Genomic DNA, 24,474 nt, shown 5'->3' on the forward strand with positions numbered 1-24,474 from the left:
TGTAATCTTCTTGGGTCAGGAACATTATCTCTATTGACTGTAATGTGCATTGGCCTAATGGCAGTATATTAAAAAAATAAAAAGTAATTTAACTCTGTGTTCTGTAGAGCAATCTAAAGGTGAGAAAGGGGACAGGGGGAGCCACCGTATGACATGGGTTCTCATGGGGTATTTGTAATCAGCTGGAGGGGGAACAAATGTCTCGCTCCTTTGGAGTCCTGCTTTGCACAGTATCCAGAGCTGAGCCTTGTGTGACACCAGAGCTGTTGGACAGATCCATGCTGGAGTCTGCACTGGAGCAGATGGAAACTTTCTCCAAGCACAATAGAGCAGCAACTTCATCTACGTGTGCAGAGTACTTCATCAAGCACTGTTAGCATGGAGGGGGGCAATTTCCCCTATCTGGGACTTGTTTCTAGATCATTGGCTCCTCTCCAGTCAGCTCTGGGTTCAGAGGCTTTTGCTTAGCCATGAGAGCAGGAACAAATGATTGGGAATGCTGAGGTTCTCTAAGGAGCCTGGAAAATGGTTGGAAAGATGATCTGTGGGCGTGTTGTGTGACTCCTGTCAGGGAGGCAGTGTGGGTTCTTCACACCTCTGTCTTCACAGGGCATGTGTTTGCCTGGCAGAGCTGTGTATCCTTTGGGATGGAGAGCAGTGTACTGAGCTCCCTGTGGAGCTCTCTGGTATCTGGTGTGAATCTATTCTTCATTTTTGGTACTAGAAGTGAGTCCCTTTTTCAGTGGTGAGGAGGTGAGGAGAGGAGCAAAGGTCTCAAGGCAGCCATGTGTAACGCTAGAGCTGCCTGTGTGGATGGCTGTGCTTTTCTTATCCCTGTTGGATGCATTTTTCTCTAGAATTGGAAACTTTTTACCTTCACAAAATCCTAAGAGTTTAACACATCTGTTTCAAATGAGATACACAAAAATAGCCCAAGGTAGTTCCTGGTGAGTGTTTTGTATCCCCAGTAGATACAATGCATGGTATGGCTTGAATTCCTGCTAAGTCCTCTGCCAAAACTCAGGGAGAAGTGAATGGGTGAAAGAGTGTATTTGAGGGCTCAGCAGCCTCTCTGCAGGGACAATAACAACATGACAGTAGTAGTTATACACTTCAAAAAAGCATCCCTTTCTTTCTGCAGGCAGTTGTGCAAAAGTCTTGGACAGGCCGGAGAGATCGAGCCGGAATCGGAAGGGATCCTGACGGAGTATGGTGTGGATTTCTCTGACTTTTCCCCTGAAGTCCTGGAATGTCTACCCCAGAACCTGCCCTGGGTTATCTCACCAGAAGAGCTGGCCAAAAGAAGAGATTTAAGGTAACAGCAAAAAGCATGGTCTAACACTCCTTGGGTTGGTGCAGAGTTGTGCTATTTTGTTTTGCTTTTATCACATTTTGTAAAGGCACTGACTATAACATGTATCATGTTATACCTTAGCTGTGCTAGAAAGTGTAGAAAGAAACTACTTTTGAAAGTACTGACAAACCAGAAGATCAGTTACTTGGAGAAGTATTTTGTGAGACAGAGAGGCTTTTTCTCAAAAGAACTATTGAAAATTTGGTGCTCGGCACTTAATCTGAAAGTTTTATGATTTTGTCTGGAATGTAATATGCATTTTAGTGGTAGTTTTATAGCAGAGATTTTCTGAATGCTGTTGCTCTGAGATTTGAGACAGATAAAGACTGTCCACCTACCTCACATCAGCCAACCCTGCAATTCAGTGGTGCTCCCAGCCAGCTTTCAGGAACTTCACAGCCTGTTGAGTGGCAGACCTTGACATTGCTGGACTACCCAAAACTAGTGGATTTGCTACACTTCTAAGTGTCAGATTTTAGAGACATCCTTACTAGAAAAGATTTGAAGACCAAAGAAAAGTTATTTGTTTAGAACCTCACTTTGCCATAAAGGATGATGCAGGCAAACAATAAACACATTATTAAGAAGACACAGTGTGTTCTGCTTCCAGCCTTGCTTATGTTGGAGCATCCTGACTCAGTTGGCAGATTCATTGCTGTCTTGTGTAATGCTGAGGTGAAGCAGCCCTAGGAGGCTGATGCCTCTGGACACTGCACTGGTACAAACACCTGTATTTATTGGAGGAGAAACAGTAAGCTCCTCCTAATTTATCTGTGTTATCTGTGGTACGGACATTAGCAATCTGAGCAGATAAACTGATAAACTGCAGCCATTTTTATTTCAAGGCTGAAAATATATTTGTATCTGTGTCTGTACTCCAGGTGTTACTTTGGACCTAATTCTGCTCTGGAGCCTGTAGCCTCCTTACTGTTTCAGCTTTCTGGATTTCCACTGCCATACAGTGGAATAATTCAGCAGAGAATCACACTCCTGACTGACTAATGCTAACACTCAGATACCAGATTCAGACTGCAGGCTTCAGGTAGCATTAAAAAAAAAAAAAAAAAGTAGACACTGAATGCTGCTGTTCAGATGTCACTTGAAAGTGCTTATTTTTATATTCTTGACTACAGTTCAGTAGCCTTCTCTGTTTCTTCTGACCGAGTTCTTTTAAGCAAATAAAGAGCTTGACTTTTCTCCAGTCAGACAGTCAGTTTTGGAAACAAATTCCAAGTGCATTTCTTGCTTTTATTGCTGAATTATTACACTGGGACTTATCAAGGTGATAACAGTTCTGCGGTTAAGCCATTTAAATCCCTCTCTGCCCCTTCCTGACCGCAGTGCACACTACAAAGTAGATTTCCTTTTGATCCTCTCAAATATAAACATTTAACAGTAAAAATTTTTAAGACAATTATTTGAGCTTAATTTGCTAATCCTTTTAATGTCAACTGCCACACTGCTGACTAACCAGTCTGTGGTCTAAACACATATGGAGATAACATGAGACTTCTAGTTATGGAAAATAAAATACAGATGAATTTTCCTTGTTGTTTCCTCACAGAAAAGGGTTTGTCTATCCAGGAAGAAGATGAATTTTATTAGTAAATGCAGTGTGCAGTGTACTAATTTTATTAGTAAATGCAGGTAGTTGGAGATCTGGCTGGCATCTCTGATGAGTGAGGCCAGAAGACCTTGAGACTATTTTTGACAAGTCCCAAGGTAGCTTGGCCTTAACTTGTTATTAGATATCAGCTTTCATATTGTCAGCAGTAGGTGTGCTGTGGTCTGCACTGTCCTACAAAGGACCAGTACGCACAGGCCAGGATGGCATCCAGAGGAACACACCTGAACTTGGGTGTCTGTTCTGGGTGCACATCTGAGTTATGCCTTGTTTCCCTGGGGATCTCTCACACCTGCCTCTGTGAGTGCCCATCTTTGCTGTACTTTGTGCATGGTGGTCTGTCAGGCTTCCCAGATTACTGTACAGTAGTCTGAAAGTATGATGTAAATTCATTACAATGAAATAAAAACTCATCTTTTCTCCTAAAACATGTTAACACTTGTAAATACCTCATCTAATTCAGTTTACACATTGCTTGCTTGACTAGAGTAAGCACATGTTAGAGTTTAGCTTGAAATACTTCCACCTCTAGTAAATCCTCTACAGTTCTGTAACATAGGGCTGTAAATTTTCTAGTGTCATGTACAAAAGTTGGATTTGGAACTGAGACCCAAAAAATGTCTTGTGTTTTTGTGTGTTTCCTCTTCCTGAGATAACTTTTCCTTGTTTCCTTTCCTCCTCAAAAGGCAGTTTGTGTGTTCTGCTGAGCAGTGTCCGAGGTGTGGTCTGGGAGTTTGGAGCGTGCAGAGAGCGCCCTGCACCAGAGGTGTTTGTCAGTGTGGTTATAGATGGAGCTGAGACAATGTGTTTTCACCAAGCTGCTGAGGCTGGGCAAGAGGGAAAGGCATTTTAACCATGCCATCTTGTAAATATGTTCCTTGATCTTCCTGCAAGTCTTCCAGTTTTACAGGAATCCTGTTCTTGCCATGCATATTCTATTTGGATAGCAAGTGTGATCTCACCTACACAGCCTGTGTAAAATTGCTTCCAAGAGATCATTTTTTTCCTTCACTTCTCCAGTAATAGCTCACAAAGAAAGGTTTACATAATATTTCAATATTACTTAAGGCAGAAAAGATCCAAACCTTGTGGATGGCTTTGACATTATTTGACTGGCTTAGCACTCTGCTCTGCCATTTTTACACAGTTTTGCCGTGGACATCTGTTTCTCACCTGCATGGGTTTATTTGTAAAATTAGACAAGTATTTCACAGGCATTCCCAACTTACTTGTTTCTAAAGAGCACCCAAAACTTGTAATGAAAAGCACTGGGCAAGTATTAGGTGTTGGCATTGCATCCTGCAGTTGAATTTTAGAGAGAACAGGAAGGTTCATGGAGTATCAGAATGTGTGGTTGAGGAAACTTCCCTTCCAGAGACTTAAAATATGATAATACAGATAGGACTGGAGTGATCATTTTATTATTCAGGTTGACTGGAGATGGTATTTGTTTCATTAGAAGTTTGAGAAGTGTTTGGTTTCTGCTTTTAGGGAAACTTTGGAGGATTAATGTCATAGAGACAAATGTTGATGGGTGCAAAGTTTCAACCACTTTCCGGTCTTTTCCAGTGTTACAACATGTAATTTTCATTTCCATGTTTGCTTTGGGACAAAATGTAGCCCCTGAAGAAAAGAGGGGTGAGGGCAAAGAAGGAAATACAAATTTCAGAGATGGGTACAGGAGCTGGAGGCAGAGGGAGGAGGAGGAGGCCATTTGAAGAGGTCTAGCCAGGAATCTAAGAAACCCAAAAGCTATTTCTAAGACTCATTCCAAATGTTTCTAATTTCATTCATATCTTTTTGTTTCCTTTACTGCTTAACTGGGACAAGAAAGTAAAGCCAGGAAAGTCCAATCATAGTGGGAAACAAAAACCTAAATATTGGAGAGAGAAAAAAGGTCTTTCTTTGCAAAGCAATTCTGCCTTTTGCTTGTCTCCCATTGTTGGTGTTACTGTGGAAAATGTATAACATCACTTTTTTGGAAAGTGTTAGAACCTGTTCAAGTAGAGATGGTTTATATAGTCTAACATGGAAGAACTAGAGGATATCTATTTCTTTACCATTTGCCTAATAATAAGTGAGCCCGTTGACCTCCGCTGGACTATTACAAATGTGAAACTTGGCACTCAAAATTGCTTGCTCTAAATTTTCCAGTTGCTTTCTCTTTTTCCATTTGATGTCATCCTGCCAACTAGTGATTTTATTATTATAAACAGGACATTGTATTCACTTTTAAGAAGAAATATGAAGCTGAAGGTAAAATTACAAACTGCAGTTTCTCAGCTGGCAAAATACAAAACAATGAGCTAAAAATACTGAGCAGAGAAAGGGTGTTGTGGCAGGGAACTCTGAAATATCTACAAGATGGATGTGTTCTGAGGGGCAGAAACTGACTTCAGCTGAGCAGGGCTAAACTCTGAAGAATCATCAGATTGTTCAGCTTGGAAGGCAGATCTAGAGATCATCTACTCCAACCCCATTGTTCAAAGCAGGGTTAGCTGGAGCAGGCTGCTCAGGGCTGTGCCCATTTGGGTAGCTCCAAAGATGAGGATTCCACAGCCCCTCTGAGGAACATGTTCCTCAGAAAAACGTGTGTTTTTTCCTTCAAGTAGATTCTCCTGTGTTTTGTGCCCATTGTCTCTTGTCCTGTTGGATACCACTGGAAATTGTCTTGCTGTCTTTACTCCCTAAAGGTGAAAATACACCTTTATCACATTGATAGTATTTTCACATTGAAAAGATCTCCCTGCCTGAGCCTTCTCTTCTCAAAGCTGAACAGTCCCAGCTCTTTCAGCCTCTCCTTGTAGGTTGGATGCTCTGATTCCTTAATCATCATCAAGGCCCTTCAGCAAACTTGCAGCCCTTTGTTGACATCTCCCTGGTACAGGGGAGCCCAGAACTGGACACAACACTCCAGTTGTGATCTCACCAGTGCCAGGCAGAGGGGAAGGATTGAAGGAATGCATCCTTTGGCCTTCTGGCAACACTCCTACTGGTGCAGCCCAGGAGGCTCTTGGCCACCTTTGCTGCAGTGACATTTTGTTGGTTCATGTTTAACTTGTCCATCAGGACATCCTTTTCTGCCAAGCTGCTTTCCAGGTGGTCCTTCCCCAGTCTGTGCTGGTGCATGGGGCAGTTCCTCCCTGTGTGCAGGACTCTGTTTTTCCCTTTGAGCTTCATGAGATTCCCATCAGAGCCTTTCTTTGCTGAGGTCCCTCTGAAGGGCTGTTCCTCCCACAATGCTGAAAGGGCAGCAGAGGAGGTCGGCAGGATCCCCTGCATTGGCAGGAGACAATTAGAGCTCACTTGCTTCCCTGGCAGGGCAGAGTTGCTGAACTTTGCTCTTGCAGGCAAGTGAAGCTTTCAGTTACAATTTGCATCTTGCTATTTCAGCACAGGACCTCAACTGCAACCGATCCAAGTTGTTGAAGGTCAAATTTGTAATTTTGGCTGCCCCTTCAGAAGTGTGGCATCCTTCCTTTGGGAAGAAGAGCAGAGGTGCTCTGCTGTGTCCCTCTGCCCACTGGGGAGGGAGGCTCTGCAGCACTGTTGGTACCTGCACTGCAGCTCTATTTTGCTTCTATTTCTTTCTCAAGGAGTGTTACAACTGGTAACAGGGATTAGCACTGTGTACAGTAAGGGTTTGACAGCATGGTCTTTGCTGTAGATGCCCAAGGAGATTATTGGCTGCTAAAATTAGAGGTGATGGTAAAAATGGCAGCCTTGAGCTGTGCAAGGGGTGTTGGAGGAAAGCAGTCAGCCTCTGAAACAGATGTCTTTCCAAGGCAGGTGGACAACTTCAGTTAGGAATGAGTGCAGGGCAGATAAAACATTGTTAAACAGCTTGTTTCCTGGAGATTTTCCACTACAAAAAGCTAGTGTTAAGTAAAGCAAGTCTTACTCAGCTATAATAGGATATGTAAATATGCTCTGGTTTCTGATGGAAACTGAGAAATTACTTGTTTAGCAAATGTATAAGCAACATTGCTTCAGAACTGACTGTTATCTTGGAGTGGAGACACAAAAAGGGCCAGATTGTGATCTCTGCTCTCACTGAGCTGTTCTGTGACTGATTAAATGTTCTCCATAGAGAGATACATTGGATTAGATACATAGGTGATTTACAAAGGATTATTCAGTGGTGTTTAAGCATATCAGATCCAGTTCCTCTGTAATAGGATTGATTCCAGAACCTGGTGATGGTGACTGTACCTGCTCTGGCTACTTCTGCTTTCCAGGCAGTCTGAGGGACTGTACCATTCTTGGACTGATGAGGAGAGCTCATGTTAGCTCCTTTCTCTGCCATTAGCTGAGTAAGTAAAGCTCTGGAGTAAATATGCTCAAGGTGCTGTTGCCAGTGATGTGATTCAGCTCCTTGCTTCTGGTTGGCTTCTTTTGGTTCTCCTCTCTGTTTTCGTAATATTTTCTACTACAGTATAGCAATTATGGTGGCCCTGTTTTGAATAAAATGATGCATGTTCTGTGCTCTCAGATGCTGTTACCAGTGCCTGGTGTAGAGAGACACAGGGCAACTTCACCTTTTTCTTTATAGGAAGGTGCATGTGATCACTGGAAGTGCTGCTTCAAACAGAATTGGTGGTGTGTGGTTGGATAGAATTTTTGCTTTCTGATCTTGTAGGCCATCACACCTAATCTTGCTTTGTTAGAAATCTGTTCAGCTGGGGAAAACAGTAATTTTTGCACCTCAATTGTTATACATACAGTGTTGTTCTTGCCTGGATATTTATTTTATGGAGAGAAGTGGAGGGAATAACAGAAGGAGATGAAGATAAAATCTTAAATAAGTCTGACAGTGTCTGTGTTTCTTACTGGATGCCACTGGATCACAAGGTAGGGGTTTGATGAGCAGAGGAAAGTGCCATAGCCTCTCATGTTTATGTATGTTAAGTGGGACAGTTCAGGTGTGCCAAGTACTGCCCCTTTACTTGATATCACAGTGCTTTGCTGGTGCCCTGCTCTCCCTGTAGGTCAGATAGCACAGGGTGGACAAGAGATGAAGTGTCCAGGTCCTGGTGTCAACCCAAGTTTCTGTCTCTGGTGCTGTAGCTGAAGAGACCCAGCACCACTCCAGCTGGGGAGGTGGTGCATCCCTGCTGTGGTATTTCAGAGCTGATCACAAGGACTGGCTGGTCATTACAAGGAACAGTATTTTCCTTGGGTTCCACTCTGATGGTGCGATCTGAAACATGCTTTAACCTGTCAGTCTGTCTCACTTTTTGGGTGATTGGATCTTTGTTACCAGATTATTCTCCATAAAAAAACCAACCAGCCCATAAATTGTAACATAGATGGCCCAAATGCAAGTGTATGAGGCAGAGCTGTCCTGGAGATATCACAGCATGGATTAGAAGTGGGACAGTCTGGAAAAGACTAGCAAAAATATTCTGGGAGATAAGAGATTGATTTACAAGGAAGGATTAACTGTTCAATGTGTATCTGCCAACACTGAAACTAGAAGTTTGTGAAAGATATAGTAGTTGATAGTTAAAAATATGTGGACCAAAATGAAAAAATGAGAATCATTTACGATGATGGGAGGGTAGAAAGGGGTGTAATAAGGACAAGTAAGGTAAAACAGAGAGGAAGCCTTTCCTGTGCAGCCCAAAATAGACTGTAGTGGAGATTGCTAAAGGGCTGGAAACTCCATCACTAAAGATGCTTGATGCCATACAGGAGAAAGTCCTTGCAGATGTATTGTCCTGAGCAGCCTGGCTCTGACCTGTGGGGGCTGGATGACCTGGTGTCTCTTGCACTGTGCATCTATGATTCAAACAGTTTATATAATGCAGTGCATTTTCAATTACACTTTGCTTTCTTGCGTGGGATGGTGGTGGTGCACAGAACTCATTATACTTGTGGCACAGTTACAGATGACTTGTAGGAAATACTGCTGGTGCTTGGCCTCCCAGAGACTCTGATCTCCTTTATAAATATATTTTGGCTTTTCAAGCTATATAGATATAAGACTGCAGTGCTTTTTTTTTTTCTGTCTTCCCTCTTACTTGGAGGCCATAAATATGGAGGAAAGAATAGAAGGATAAATAGAAGGAATAATTGGTTCTGGTTCAGCAATTCAGTGAGCAGTCCCTGGTGAAAATGTAAAAGTTTATTGTTGTAGATGTGTAATACACCAGGAGTCATTGTCAGCTGCTCTGTTGGACCGAGGTCTGTTTTCTGAACCAGGACAGGACATTAGCTAAAACATAAACACAGAGAAATTAAAAAGAGTAGTGCTGGGTTGAAGTTGGGCTTTCAGTGCATTTTGTGCTCTGCTGGATTTTTGGGGGGTTTATAATGCTCAGTGTTTGGAGAGATTAGTTTTTGCTTCCAATTATTTTATAATTATAGTTCATTTTTAAATTTATGCACCATGCCAAAAGAGTTTTGTGATGTGTCAAGTATCTTTGTCAGTCTGTTACAAGGCATTCAGAGTGCCATCAGAGATTTGTCAGGGTACTTCTCTTGCAGGCATATTTTTTAAATATATTCCTTTTAAGAGACTGTCTTGGAAGCAGCCACTCTTGGGTTTTAACTAAAATCTGCCAGCATCAAGTGTGACAAATGTGGTAGACACTACAAGTAATAAGTGCTTTTAGGAGTGAGATGTTGAAGTCTCAAATGCTCAGGCACTGATTGGTCTCTGAAATTTCTCTTGGAGAAAGGGTACTTTGTCCAGATTTGAGTGATGAATATTGGCAGATTGATCCTTTGCTTATTGGCACTTTGTAACAAACCTGCACTGACACTGTGGTCAAGCTGGGTTTACTTGTGATTGAAGAATGAGATTGATTTCTGTGGTTGCCATAACAATGGGATTGTTGTGTGAAAAAATGTTAGTAGCATTCACTGGAGTGAGTTGACAGCTCTAGGATGCCTGTTCTCAAATTAAAACAACTGTTTCCAGCTCTGAGAAATGGTGTCTACTTAGCTTTTGCAAGATGGTGCTCAGCAGGGTCTTAGAAATGACCTGAAGAGCTTTAAGATTCTAAAAGTGCCTTTGCTATGCTTAATTTTAAAATGCCAGCTTTGAGCTGGAGTTAATAAGGGTAAACCAGGAGGCTGAGCTTTCACTCCCACCAGGCTATTGTATGTATTCACAAAGTGGAGAGAACAGGACACTCTGAGGAGTCCCTGGAAGAATGTAAATGCACTGCAAGTGTCTAGACATGCAGTCAGTCGTACTGTGAGTGTCTTAGCACTGACCTACTCAAGTTTAAAGAAGACTTGCACTGCTGAAACTTTAATAAACGATGGTCATTCCTGTCTCACCTCCGGCTGAAGCTGTCTGGACTTTGGAAATGGGCTGATGCTTCTGCAAAAGATTCAGCTTGGTGCTTCAGGAGCCTTTGGATGACTGGAGGGACTGTGGGCCATGACAGCTGAGCCTGGAGTGGGGCAGGGTGACAATGAGCTGGTTGAGTCTTGAATGTTGGAATTCACAAACACCTTCAGGCTTCTGGTGTGTTCTTTGTTCTCTTTTGTAGTTGTTTTGGTGTGTTGGTCTTTGTAAATGTCCAGTGAGCATCACTGGAGACTGCTTTGGTGTGAAAGTTGCCCATGGGAGGGGAGTCAGAATGGTGGGGGATAAATAAGGTAATTAAGTTAAATAATTAAGTTCAGGTGCCTTAATTCTGTCAGCTTCCTAACACAGGCAAGTGGAGAGGGAGGTGCTGATCTCTTCTCCTTGGTGACAGGACATGTGGGAATGGTTCAAAGCTGCACCAGGGAAGCTTAGACTGGATATTAGGAAGCCTTTCTGTACCAAGAAGGTGGTCAAACACTGTAACAGGTCTCCTAGAGAGGTGGTCAATGCTCCAACCCTGTCAATGTTTAAGAGGCATCTGGACAAAGCCCTTAACTACAACATGCTTTAATTTGGTCAGCCCTAAATTGGTCAAGCAGTTGGACCAGATGATTGTTGTTGGTCACTTCCAACTGAAACAGTTCTGTCCTGTTCCACTTCATTCACTTCCCTTCCATTCCCTTCTACTCCAGTGCCTGTGTCTGGGTTTCCTGTTGGAAGACTTCCAGAGATTCCCTGCTCAGCACCTTTCTTAGGTGCTTTGATTTTCTTGCAAAGAATCTCTCTTTTTCTCTCATGAGACTTGGCAGTCTAAACTCTGCCCACAGCCTCATTCCTGAGCAGTCCAAGTTCAGACAAATGTCAAAGCTGGGGCTTCAGCCCAACTGCATTGAGATGGTGGTGGCTGCTGCAGGACTAGGAGGAGTGGTGATCTGTGTCACACAGCAGCATGGACATGGTTTGGCTGCCAGCTGACTTGTACTTGTGTTGCTTGGGGTGAAATTCCTCCATCCTCTGCTTTGCCTGGTTCCTGAATAGCTGGGTCATCCTTTGCTGCTTAAGGCCTCTGCCTGCCACGAGAGGTTACACCAGCTGGTAAGGACAATGTCTTGCTTCATGAAGGGTTTTCTGATGCTCTAGTGGGTACATGCAGTTCTCTGGACTGGTATTTCATGTTGGCATTTATTAGTGGTGAAAATCTGGGCTCCATGTCTCCACCAGGGAGTTGACTCATCTGTGTGCTGCTGCTTGGGAAGATCTTTGAGTTATACAGGAAGATCTGTAGGGTGCTGCTTTGTTACTGTGTACAAAACTGTGACTTTTCTCCAAGCAGCAAGAAAATGGCACTGTTAACACCCAAGCTTTGCCCAGCTGGGTGGTCATGTCAAAAACCTTGCCTCTAATACAGCCTGAGCCCATGGCTTGCCATTGCAATGCTTCATCCCGATGCAGGTAGCCTCTGTCTTGAGCAAAGAGTGAGCCCTGACCACTGGAATTTGTAATCTCCTGATGTCGTAGGTGTTCATATTTTATGGTTAAACTAAGTGGTATATTTAATTCTGAACAGTTTAACTGGCAAAAATGAATATATTGTACCAGTCTTTGAGGCACCAACTGTGCAGTGTTTTCTCTGCTGATGCCTGTGAATACCTTAGCATAGATGTATACTTAGATGTATGTATTTGCACAAAGTAAAACAAACTGCTGTTGCAATCCTGTGATCTGTGAACATTTTAATTACCACGACGGTAATTCCAGCTCACCAACAGACTACTTATCTTACCTCTACTGCTGCACCAGCCATTTATTTTAGGTCCTGTTAAAGGTAAAAAGACTAACTGCTCTGCAGACATGCTTGTCTGCTTTAATTAGTCTTCCTGAAGCTGTGCAAAGAGCACTGCACTTAATTAGCTTTCCTTAAATTAGGATTGATATACCAGCCTGTATAGGTTGACACTGTCATTACTGTGTAATAAACTAAGTGCTCTATTCTATAATTCTTTTTCCCCAGGTGGTTGATTTGCAAGATGCCACGCAGAGCCAGCTTCAGCAGGGCCCTTGTCACTGCCATGGGGCTGGAGGTGGCTTGGCCAGTGCTGCTGGGGGCTGGCAGGGTCTGGGTGGCTCCTGCTTTCCTGACTCTTGCTTGCAGGTCCACCATGGTCAGTTGTGAGAAGTTCCCCTGATCCTCCCCAAGTCTTGCAGACATTGCCTTGCTCTGGTGCTTGAAACTCTGAAACAAGGAGAAGGGAGGAAAGGTTTTGTTCTCCCATTGACAGAAACTCCACGCCAGAGCAAGTTCACTTCTGCAAACCTACAAACATTCTGTTTTACTTGAAGATGGTCCTGTAAAAAGTGGAAGTTTCCATACTGAAAAAATTTTGGGGTTTTGTTTTTGACCAGTGCTGAGGAGTCCTTAAAGACACATATGTATCTCCAGTCCTTTCCAGCATGAGGACCAGAAAATTCCTTCACTCTGTGTGTCTCTATCTCTTAAACCATTTTCTTTTAACCAAATTGTGTGTATGTTGGAACAAGTGGACTTAGATTGTCTCATTACTTTTACAAAGTATGTTTTGACAATTTGAAATGAATAAACCAGGTTTTTATTAGGTCTGATGACAATGAGAGATGCTTCCTTTGAGGCCCTGAAAGAAGGGACAGAGGGAGATGACCAAACTTCTTAACCCACAAGGTCACCTTGGTGGCCCTTCAGAAGCTGGAAACACTGCCAGTTTGTATATACCTGTAGTCAATCAGTGCAAATGTGTGTGCACGTAGCTGTGGATTTAAGTAACATCTTCCTCAGCAGGTGCATGAAACATTCTGTCCCTTGTGGTTTAATGAATCAACTCGCTGCAGGCTGGTCTTGCTACTGGTTACAGTCAGAAATGTGATTTGATGTCTCTGAGATCCCTCCTGCCACAGCCTTTGCGGTATTGCACAGCCTGACAGCATGGTCAGGGCAGGAATTTGGTCATCCCCTTCCCCTTCACAGGGCATACTTGCCACATAGCTGAGAGCAGTGTTGTTCCTTCACCCAGGTGGTTTTTTCAGCTGTGCAGGAGTGGCTGGTGTAGGTGCCAAGGGAGGTGACAATTTGCAGGGCAGGCTGTGCTGCCCACACCCAGCCTTTCCTACCCTTGCTTCCACTGCATTGCCTGGTTCTCCAGGATGAGAGACAGCTCTCTGCAGCATCCTGGAGATAAAAGTGATTCCACTGGGCCTGGAGGAAAAGCAGGAGGAGATAGCTGGGAACATGACACCCTGCCCTGAAGGAGCATATGTGCAGGGTGCAGCCCTCAGAGCTACAGTCCCATCATTCCATGGATCCCACATGCCAGCCCTTGTTCCTATGGCTATCTGAAACTTCTTCAGTAACAAAAACTGAAAACCAGAATACTTCATAATGTTGTCACACTTAATAATGTTGTTACTGGTGACCTGAATTCACTCAGAAAATTTCATCTAGGTGTAGGCCTGTGTGCCAGGATTATCTGACTGCTGTGGGCTTGGAGCTCTGCATTGAGGTTGGCTTCTCTTGTCCCATTGACTACCTGGCCATTGGCTCTGCAGCACTTCTGCAGTATCCTTATGCCAAGGAGTATCATGCCTTGTTTTACTTGCTCAGTGACTTCCTTACCTCACCTTGCAGTCTGTGCCCAGAATAAAGGGCCTGTGACAAGCTACAGGTCCAAGTCCTTTGAATAGTTCTAAAGGAGAAACAGATCTGAGCCTGGTGCTTAAACATATCTGAGCTGGTGAGAAATGCTAGATCAGAATTTGGACCTCACTTCAGCTTTGCTTCTGTGAGTTCATGGCTCTCAGACAGCTGTGAGCTGTGCCTGTGCTGGCTATGCCTGTGCTGAGAGGCAGCTCAGAGCCAGCCACATGTCCCCAAGGGCTGAGCACAAAGGGAGGCTGGGGCTGCCCCCCAGACTTACAGGTTTGAATGCTCTGAACTAGGAGCACCATTGGCCTCTGCAGTGGACTTGACTGGCCAAATACATCTCAGCAAAACAGCCCATTAGTTCCTACCACTGTATAAATGTGGCAAAATGTTTGGCACCCTGTTTTTCTGCTCACTTTTATTTAGGGCAGGCTGCAAATATGCACTTTGATTAAACGAATGTGCTAATTTTTTAACTGCCTGGAGCTACAATTCACAATGGGTGGCAGATGCTTGTGGTAGCAGGCCCTGAACATCTGGGATAAGCTCTGTATTCCCCTGACACAGGAACCTTCATTCTCTCTGAAGCAGGTCTTAACTTTTTTCTTGCTCACTTGCTAGATAAAGCAAGCCAATTGTGTTCATTCAGTTGAGTCTTTTAAATGAAATAACTTAAAGATTTATTGGATGTAGCTGGGGAGAGCACTTTGTACCCTGTGCATTAATGGGACTTGGTGTAAATACATGCAGGCTGGCACATGTGTGTGTCCCCATTCTGTTTGTAGTATAGGAGTGTCTGTCTGCATATGGACAGCTCCCTAAAGTGAATTGCATGGTGCCTTGGAGTGGTGGTATCCTGAAATTCCATCCTTAGGTGGAATTTTAAGGAATAGATATTTATGGAATTAAGGTTGTTTGCAAACCTTTAAAAGTTGGTTGATTTTTAGTGCTGGCACCAACAGATCAAAGTCCCGGTGTAGTTGAAAGATTTTATATCTTTCAGTGTCACAGTCTCTTAATTTGTTTAGATGCATGCAAAGGATCAGAAACTAATGTGCATCTGGGGATTAAGGCAGCTTTGCTATCCAATCTGAAAGCCAGCATATTCCAAAAGATTTTCAAAGTCTCAGAAGGCAGTGAAGTGCTTTACTGATTTTTATGTGTTTGACAATCTCTATTTAGTGTGCCTGGTGGAATTACATAGATAGATGCTGCCAGCTGTCTGACACCAGCAAATACCACCCAGAGCATTTCAGTATGGAAGTGATAGGTCTGCAAAGTTGGGAACAGTGCTCTCACTGAGATAGCACCCATACAAAAACACTTTCTAATTGCATGTACACTTGCTCCTTTAAGAATTCACTGTAATTTTCTCCTCCTATCTCTCCTACCCCAGGAGTAATACCAGTGGTTATGCTGTAAGAAAAATATTGCGTGTTTGCATTATACATCTCTAGAAGGGAGTTGCCATCATGATATGAGTCTTTCTGTGGCAAAAAGAAAAAAAGAAAAGAGGTAGCCTGATCTCTTCCATGGCAGTCTCAGCCTATGCCATTGTGCTTGGGGATCTTTTAACTAGGGAGGGGCTGAACTTGCTCTAGAAGTTAAGATAAAAGTAAAATAAGCCAGCAAACCCATTACTGTACTGACCTCATTGCTCTTCAGCTCTGGTCTCACATTCCTCACAGTGCTTGGGAAAACTCTGCTGTAGTCCAGAGGCCTGGGAAAGAAGTTGCTGTAGGACAGCCTGGGATGAAGGGAGGCCCTGAAGGAGGAGTTCAGGAAGTTTTATTTGTTGAATGCTTCAGGTTTTGTGTCTCACTGATGCCAGGCTCTCCTCTATTAAAGGTGATGGTTCCTGAGTCAGATGCTTTATTTGTCCCATCTGTGTGGCCACAGACCATATCTGTGGTCCTGCTTGGTGTGTTCCCAGTGTTCTGCCACCCACTGCTACAGGACATACACATGTGAGCCTTCCAGGGCAGGGCTGCAAATTCCACGTGCCACCTGGTACAGCACATGCAAAAGGATGCTCAGCTTTTCCTGAGCACCAAGTTGATTTGTAAGACCTAATAAGCTGATTTGGAGCTTGCCCTTCATATAACTTTCATATTTTTTTCCTACTGAACCTGCTTTTCCCTTTGGTCTATAATTGTCAGTGTAGGTTTTATAAAGTCCCGCATCTCCTGGGTGTCTTTACTGGGACTAAAACTCTCACTCAGTTTTGTCACATGCAGCTCAGTTTGTACGTGTTTCAGTGCCTCTGCTCTGTGCTAGCTGTGCTCATGGAGTGTCAGATGCTGTGACATCCACTCTTTGGCATGGGCATGAGGGTTATTTGTGTTCCATTTAACTTAGCAATTAGGAACAATCTATTTTTACTCTAGCTGCAAGGCATCTAGACTTTTTCTTGCTTGTTTCTTTGGAGTGAACTTGATGGGCTAAATTGTTTAGGTTTTGTGAGGGAATATCTGTAATGAAATGAAAGCTACTAAGACCAAGCAGTTAAACCACAAAGTAAAATGAAAAAATACCCAAGGAGATTCACTTGTCTAAACTGTTTTTTAAAAAATAGATTAGATTTAGAATTCAGATTAGATTGGAATATGTTTCAGCAGAGTCTTCTGAAAACATGGTTGTTGTTGTCTGGATGTCTCTGATGGACCCTGTGTTTTGATACCTTCTTCATGACTGGGAGATAAATTTTTCTTTTCTTTTTTTTCTTTGGATAGGAAAGAATGCATTTTCACCATCGACCCATCAACTGCCAGAGATCTTGATGATGCTTTGTCCTGTAAACAACTCCCTGACGGTATGAGATATATTTTACAAAATACTTCTAGTGTTTGTATTCAGCTGTTGACACACTTGTATCTATAATTTGTCCTGAAGTATTCTTTGCCAAATATAAGTAGAGTAATAAACTAGTTATTCTCCAGTTGTTTTAATTGCTTGTTTTTAGAAATCTTGGAGCAGACATCTTCAAATTGCACTCAGACTTGGTGTTAGAAAATGCAGAGCCACGGTGTTTTGCATAATCAGAGCTGTAATTTGATTTGAGCAGATCTCAGCTGTCTCCTGTCATTATGGGAGTTACAGCTGAATAGCTAATACACCACTTCTGCAGGCTGAAGTCGAGTGGAACTTTGACCTTGTGTACACAGTCCGTGGGTAAAGGAATCCAGTCTTTTGAAGGTCACTGCCTGAATTGTTTTTTGGTGTTTATGGGATGCTGGGAATTGTCAGATGAGCACAGTGTGCCTTATAAGTTGTGTTTTTCTTCTCATCGCCTTTTGAGCTTTCTCTTCTGCCTTATTTGTACTTTTACTATGCCGTAAGCCAACAGAACAGAAAGTAAAGCTCCAGAAGCCAAATCTTGATGATTATGACCAAAGGAACTTTTCTCCTGTAATCTTACTTTGCCATCCAAGCTCAGTTCATTTAGTTTGATAAGATCCAGTAACAGGCTGGGTTAGAAATATTGCGTGATTATATTAACCTATCCACCCCTAATAATGAAGATAAAGGTTGGTGGGGCTTTTTGGTGTGGATTTAGGGTTTCTTGCTCTTGCTTATCATCACAATATGATGACATCCAAGACATAATTTCCATTTTTTAAAGTTGATTTCATACTGTGTAATGTGGCCAATGAATTGTAATGTCATTTAGACCCAAGTACAGAGTACTATAACAGTGATATAAAATGGATAAAAAAACAGAGGTGAAAGACAATTTGAAGCTAATAAAATTACTTGTACTCTGCAATAGCCGTTTTGAGGCAAGATTAAGGAAAAAATGCCATTCTGTTTCACAGAAAATTGAGAGTCTTCTTGAGAGATCCTAAGCTGATCTCTGTCACTTTGCCATCTGAATCACTGGAGGTTTATGACAGCATTGTGATCCCACAGGTCCTCAGATCTAAAGTGTTGAAACTCTGCCTTCTGACTGTTTACTGTTCACATACATGTGGGTTTTAGATGCTGCAGGAACCACTCAGTGAGCTGCTTTGTGGTGCACACATCTGCATTGTTCTCTTACCCATAAGCCATTTGGAGAAAGTGTTCAAAGAAAGTATCAGTGTGAACAAGAATTATTCAGAATTCTTTCTGCCAGAAAACCTGCAAAGCCATGGCAGCCCTGTCACTGGGCTTGGGGATTGTGGGTATAGGTAGTGATGTTGAGGGTGTGGCCACAGTCCTTAATTTGCATGCTGATGGGGAATTTAGAAATGTTCATTCCCTCAGCCTGTTCCTGGCTGGGACTGGGCTCTGTCTAGCTGGAGACATGCTTCTCTTCAGTTTCTGGCACAGGGAACTTCCGCCCACAGACCTGCAGCTGGCAGAAGACACCCAGATCTATCTCCTATCACAAGTTCCTGGGACATTTTCTTGCATGCAAAATGAATCTCTCTGCACTTGTTACTTTTTTGTCCTGGTGTGAATTTAACTTCTTGCTCAGTGATTTTCAGTCTGTGGTCCACTGGCCTCTGTGGCACTATGTAGGGTACTATTATAAGCCCATGAAATGTGGCTGGAGAAAGCAGGGGCAATAAGTCCATCAGCATTAGTGAAATTTTCTAAGGTATCTGTCCTTTGACTTAAAATTTTTTCAGCAGTTTCCAGACTTAGACAGGTCCAAAACCAGTGCTGGGAGTCCTTTGGGGTCACTTCTTTGTGTTCACTTGCTTGAAAAGCTGTGGCTGTTTGCAGCTCTTCAGTGTTTAGGAGAGCCCCTCTGGGAACCTCAATCTTGTGCTTGTAGAGCCTTTTGACATGTTTTGGAGGTACCCTGTGAACTTTTGGCTCTAAAAGTTGCTATGATGGCTGCAATTATTATGACAAAGAGCTGTTTTAGAAGTTAAGAGGGTGTCCAGGTCTGGCAAGGCTGAATCTCTCATGAGGGCAAAGTTGTGTTAAGAGTTAACGCAGCTTTTATTCCAAATGTAAACGTGGTTACAAGAAATTGTTATTTTTTCCATCCCTTTTGCCCATATGTAAAACAATTTTAAAAACCTCACCAAAAAATCCCTACATGAGCAAACCACATATCTTGGCATCCTCATGATGTCAGGAGATCTCCAAAAATCAACAGAAAATGCAGAACCTAATTCAGAATTCTCTGTTGGTGTATAGCACACTGAATTTCTACAAAAAAAACCACATTAATTGCCCACACTTCCTCTATCAGACAGCTAAATCAGGGCATTTCAGAAGATTTGGAAAATTAAATTGTCTTTGAGCATTCATTGCTAATTTACTCAAGACTGTGACAGTTTCTTTGCTTTGAAGGATCTTAGGCAAAAGCAGAGAGATAAGCCACTGTCTTTGCACCTTTGTGGAGTTTCCAGCCTCCTCCTATCAGATCTGATCAATGGATGGAGGTTTCACCCGTGCTACATCCTCAGTAAAAGGTGGAAAGGAATTTTTTTGCTGAAATAGTTCACAAATCTATCATGAAGCACTACCCAGTAGCAGGGTGTCACTAGCAGAGGAAGCATGGGATGGCTTTGGGAAGAGCTGTATTTTTAATGGAGCTTGCAGTAGGATATTGCAGCAGTTGGAAACTTTTCCAGGGATATATGTTTTAAGTGGGCCAGTCTGGTTTTGAGAGGATTTTATATTGGAGTCTGTTTCTGATTAACAGCCGTGCTCCTCGTTATTGTTTAATGATAGCAGTAGGGAGGTGAGCTTGCTGCTCACATTTGTGAGTGTATATTTTAAAAGAGATCAGCTCCAATAAAGAAGGAAAATAGGGTTATTTATGTAACAGCTGCAGAAATATGAACAAACTGTGCTCCATTTAGATGATTCAGCATAACTTTGGAGTAAAAGATGGCTCTGGCCTGCACCTAGTTTCTACAGCCTTTGTAGAGCTTTGAGGTTTTAAACAAGTTCATTTGAGTCAATGCTCTTTTGTGATCCTTTCTGCACGTCTTCTAGCAAATTGCTGCAGCCAGGAAGGCACAGCAGAACCATTCTCAGGTCGTATGGATGTTGCAGAAAACAGCTGTACTATTTTCAAGCCTGAATGTTTTCACCCAGGGTGCAGAGGTTTAAAGATTTATTCTGATCTCAGCATGGCAGGTGACCTGTGAGTCCCAGCGATGCCAGGCATGTTTCTCACACTTTCCAAACCTCTTCTGGGCATTCTCTGCCAGTGGTGCGTGTATTTCTGGTAATGTACACTACTGATGCAGTCGTGATTGAAGGCTGCTTACCGGTAGGAGTAGAAATGGAATTTGGCACATTTCAAGGCATTCCTTGTAGTGAAAGGTCAGGCAATGATGGGAAAAGATGCAGCAGAAATTATGGGGAGGTATTTCTGAGGGCTTGTCTTTTGCTGCTGATGTCAAAGCAGTGCTTTGGGCTGTACTGACAGAGCTCTGTACATCTTTTATTTGTATATTAATAACTAACATGGTTCTCACTTGTGCTTTTTCTTTCATTCCTGTATTCTTACAGTCTTTTACAAAGTAATTTAAGTTCAAATAATTTACATCATTTTTAGGAGGAGTTGTTGTGCTGCAGAATAGAAATATATTCTGCAGACTCTTTGCCCTGGTTTCCATGTCCTTAGTGACCCTGGCTGTCTGCATTTTGGAGTGAGGCCACAATCATTGACTCTTCCCAGTGTTTGCCTGATGACCTAAACAAACGAGGCTTCTGCAGTTTGCAGCCCCCTCTTTCTTTCTGTTTTCCTTAAATCCATTCAATCTGTTGGTGAATTTTAATCTGATGTACCTAAGGGAAATGGGATAGAAACAGCAAACACATTATGTTTCTGTAGGTGTAATAATGGAGTATAAGCAAAGAAGAGAACTTCTCTTTGTGACCCAAACCTGGGAAGAGAGCAGCATGACCTTTCTGCTTAGCACAAAGTTCCTTGTGAGCTGTGGTTTTTGGGAACAGATCTGCAGAAATTGAGACTTAGATCTCTGTTCAAGGAGCCTATTTCACATGTTTTGGTAAAGCCAACTAATGTTTTGCCAAATATTGTTAAAATTCTCCCTTGTCCACTGCAGGCCTCCAGGCTCTGGGGCTGCCTTTCTTAGACCTGGACAGCTTAGTAGACATCTCCTGGTGTGTGAGCTCCAGAATCTTGCACTTGAAAAATACCTGTAGAGCCCTGGTAGCCCCAAGATATTCTCTACCATTTCAGGAGACCATCTGCTCTTCCTCTCCTTTGACCTTCATTCTTTCTTGGTATAGTTTGCAAACACTTAGGATGTTTTAATTTTGCAAAGTTCTGTGCACTTATATTTTATTTTTAAGATGTAAGTATTCCCTCCCCTATTCAGCTTTGTCTCCCTGGCCACTTAAGGACTGCAGGGTGGTATTTGCTCTAGCAAAATGTGGTACAGGACCCTTCAGCAAATCCCCTTGGTCCCTGCAGGACAGAGTTTCAGGAGAGTTTGTAAATGGAGTAAATATTTTTGTAAGTTTGTAAATCTTTGCTTAAGATAAACACCGAAGAACAAACTAGTGTTGGATCAAAAATTACTTTTGAAATGAGTATGGATTTATTTACCAAAAATAATTGATGAAATTACTATACTTCCTTCTTTGTAAGCTATTTAAGCTGAACAGACACCAGACCTACAGAGAAAATGACAGAAACACATTGACGTATGATTCAAATGTTAAATGATCATAAACTGCAAATTGCTTAGGCTTACTGCAGGAGTCAAATATGGGTAAAATAAGATCTGCCAGGAGTGGGATTGTGTGTAACATTTGGTCAAATTTTACTTTAGTATCAGACGTAATTAGCTCATCTCTCCTGTTACCTGCTGGTTAATCTGGGGATGTTTTGTTGTGTCACCAGGAGAGTGAAAAAGACATATTGCAGTGATTAGAAAGAGGTACATATTCTTTCTTCCTATTGAGGGCTTGTGGTTGCAGATTCATTGAAATATGCAGAATGCTCTCAGCTCTCTGCCAAATGCAGATCCCTGCTGTGCCCCACAGCAGGCTCGTGTGTAATGCTGGGAGCTGCAGTGTGTGCACTATATTCTGTCTCTTTTTTTGAGGTAACATGGGGTCGTGTGAGGAAACACACATCACTTCCAATTTCCAAGTGCAGGGTTGAATGGAATCAGGGCTGAATTGAGTCAGCTTTTCTCCATCAAATATCTCTCTTGAAGTTGGTGGGACAACTTAATGACGTGGGGCTCCCCTCAGTTCCCCTGGGAATAGGGCAGGTTGCTCCAAACTGCTGGTGGCTGAAAGGGAAATAGACTGAGCCAAATCCCCAGACAAGTGCATTAAACTGGGTGTTAAGGTACTGGGGTGATTAAGGAAGTTTGGATTTAGTTAGAGCATTGATTGCTAGAACATAATTTGCTAAAACTTTTTTTTTTTTTTGCATGTATTTGAAAGCTGCTTGTGAGGAGGTTGATTAAAAGCTTGGAAAGCTTGGTTAAGCAAAATTTGGGCAGGGTTTGTGATTAGTAATCCATATATAAATATTTTATAAATATTTCATCCTTATCCCAAAAGTTGTTTGTGGCTTTTGGGTTTTTTTTTTTACGGTATGCAAAGAAAGCCATGTAGCAAAGAGACATGGGATTAAAACAAAATAAAAGATATATTGTGTGAGAAGGACTAAGGTAACAAAGACTGTGGCTGCAGAACATGCAAACAGATGTGCAAATACCAGTAGAATTACTCATAAAAGTGAATTTACTTTTCTGCAGGGAGGAGAGATGCTCTGGGCAAAGCCGCCTTCCGGATCTTTTCAGTTCATGAATTCAGGACCTGGGACAATTCCCCAAAGATTTAGAGGCGCAGGATTTTGTGTCCTGGTGGATCTCATTGGTATTTGTGGATAAAAACTTAAAAAAAGAGAGTGTCTGATTGTATATTGAAGAGAAAAAAAAAGAGAATGCCTTTAAGTAGATAGATAATGGAAAGAAGATCCAGAAATTTTAGCACAAACAGATCTAAAAACATTTTGCCTACGATTTCCATTCATAAAAAAGAACTCCAAGGAACAGGAGAGTCTTTGGAGAAGAACCACAAATGATAGGGGATGACCAGACAGATGTAGAGAGAACAGAACTTTTCAGTGAATGTATCAAAAGAAAGACAGAAGCTATGTGAGGCAGATAAACTTTAGAACAGTACAAATAGCTGGCAGTACATCCCACATGGTTATCTTCAGTGACATGTTCTGTTACATGTAGGCAGCAAAGGAGTCACTGCTGAATATTATCTTCATTATCAACTTTATGAAATGGCAGGATCCCTCAGAATCACTGGGATATTGTTTTAACTTGTTATGTATTCCAGTGCAGGGTTTCAGAACCCAGAGGAACAGAAAAAACATCTTACACTGTAATTCATTACGGTATTTCTTGATAGTCGACTATTATGCTGCACACACAGAAAGATGTAAAACCAAGTGCAGATGGAAATGTTTTGGAAATCTTTCCAAAAATAAACAAAACAGTTAGATGGCTAAAATTGAAATCTCCGTGGCTTAATTCTATCTCCAAAGAAGTTGAAGAAATGTCAAGGCTGTTCTGTGGAAGTACATTGTATGTGTTTGGCCTAGCACTGCATCCCAAGGTCTCTTTGAATGCCTGGAATGCTCACTCAGCCTTGGATTACTGAGTACAGTAGAGATATCACAGAAGGGACTGACCTAGCAGTACAGAGAGGCTGGTCCCTCCCCACTCTAAACTTTAATTTCACGAACAGGATGATATCCTACACCCAAAAATACATCTCAAAGCTGCTGAGTGCCACTTCCCATCTCTTTAAATTCAAAGACTGCTGATTTCCTGATAGAGCCTCTTAAATCAGTCTTGGAATACAAACAATTGATGATGTGAATGCCAGAAATTGTCCTTTTACCTTCATCATGTTGGCTGCAAACCTCACTGCTGAGAGGCTGCTGAGAGAGCTCAGGACAGTCTGCCTTGGTCACTCTTCCCCACCAGCAGAGATTGTTTTCTGAGCCAGGAACCTGAGTCACAGCAGCACAGCCATTGCCTGTGTGTGCTGATGTCTTGACGTCTTGTCTTGATGAAGGGTGGAAGATCCATCCTCCAAATGTTGAATTTGAGTCTACATGACTAAGATTCATGCTGGGTCTAAGTTTTAAGTAGTCAACTAGAGGTTCTCCCAAATGTGACCATATAATTAGTGACGGCATTCGGTGGATAAATCTGATGTGTTTGGGATTTGTAGCTTCTCTTAAGTTGCTAATTCCTTGAGTCTTGCAAAGAAGTTGTTACAGTTTACCATGGTGGAAGTTTTGTCTTTGGCACCTCACACGGTCTGTTCAGCACTCATGCAGGCCCAGAGGAAATCAGCTCTGCTGTGAACCTCTGCAGTGTAAGCAGGTGCCAGCACAGGAGTGGGGACAAAAGCTGCATGGCCAGAAGGTGGGACACAGGCACTGCTGGAACCACTGTGTCTGGTCTCAGTCTTCCAATGGACACATTTGATACATCAAAGGAATGTCACGTTCCCTTTGTTTTCCATCGTTATACTGT

At 42.4% G+C, this 24,474-nt stretch overlaps 1 protein-coding gene across 1 annotated transcript in view; it reads left to right on the forward strand.

Annotated features, from left to right (window-relative positions):
* DIS3L2 (DIS3 like 3'-5' exoribonuclease 2) overlaps positions 1–24,474 on the forward strand; it is a 180,493-nt gene that overhangs the window by 77,152 nt on the left and 78,867 nt on the right. The window contains exons 10-11 of the mRNA XM_063167119.1: positions 1,142–1,315; positions 16,705–16,784. Coding sequence (XP_063023189.1) covers positions 1,142–1,315; positions 16,705–16,784 — 254 coding nt within the window. The remainder of the gene's footprint in view (positions 1–1,141; positions 1,316–16,704; positions 16,785–24,474) is intronic.

The sequence above is a fragment of the Melospiza melodia genome, chromosome 12 (assembly GCF_035770615.1).
Source record: "Melospiza melodia melodia isolate bMelMel2 chromosome 12, bMelMel2.pri, whole genome shotgun sequence".
Classification (NCBI taxonomy): Eukaryota; Metazoa; Chordata; class Aves; order Passeriformes; family Passerellidae; genus Melospiza; species Melospiza melodia.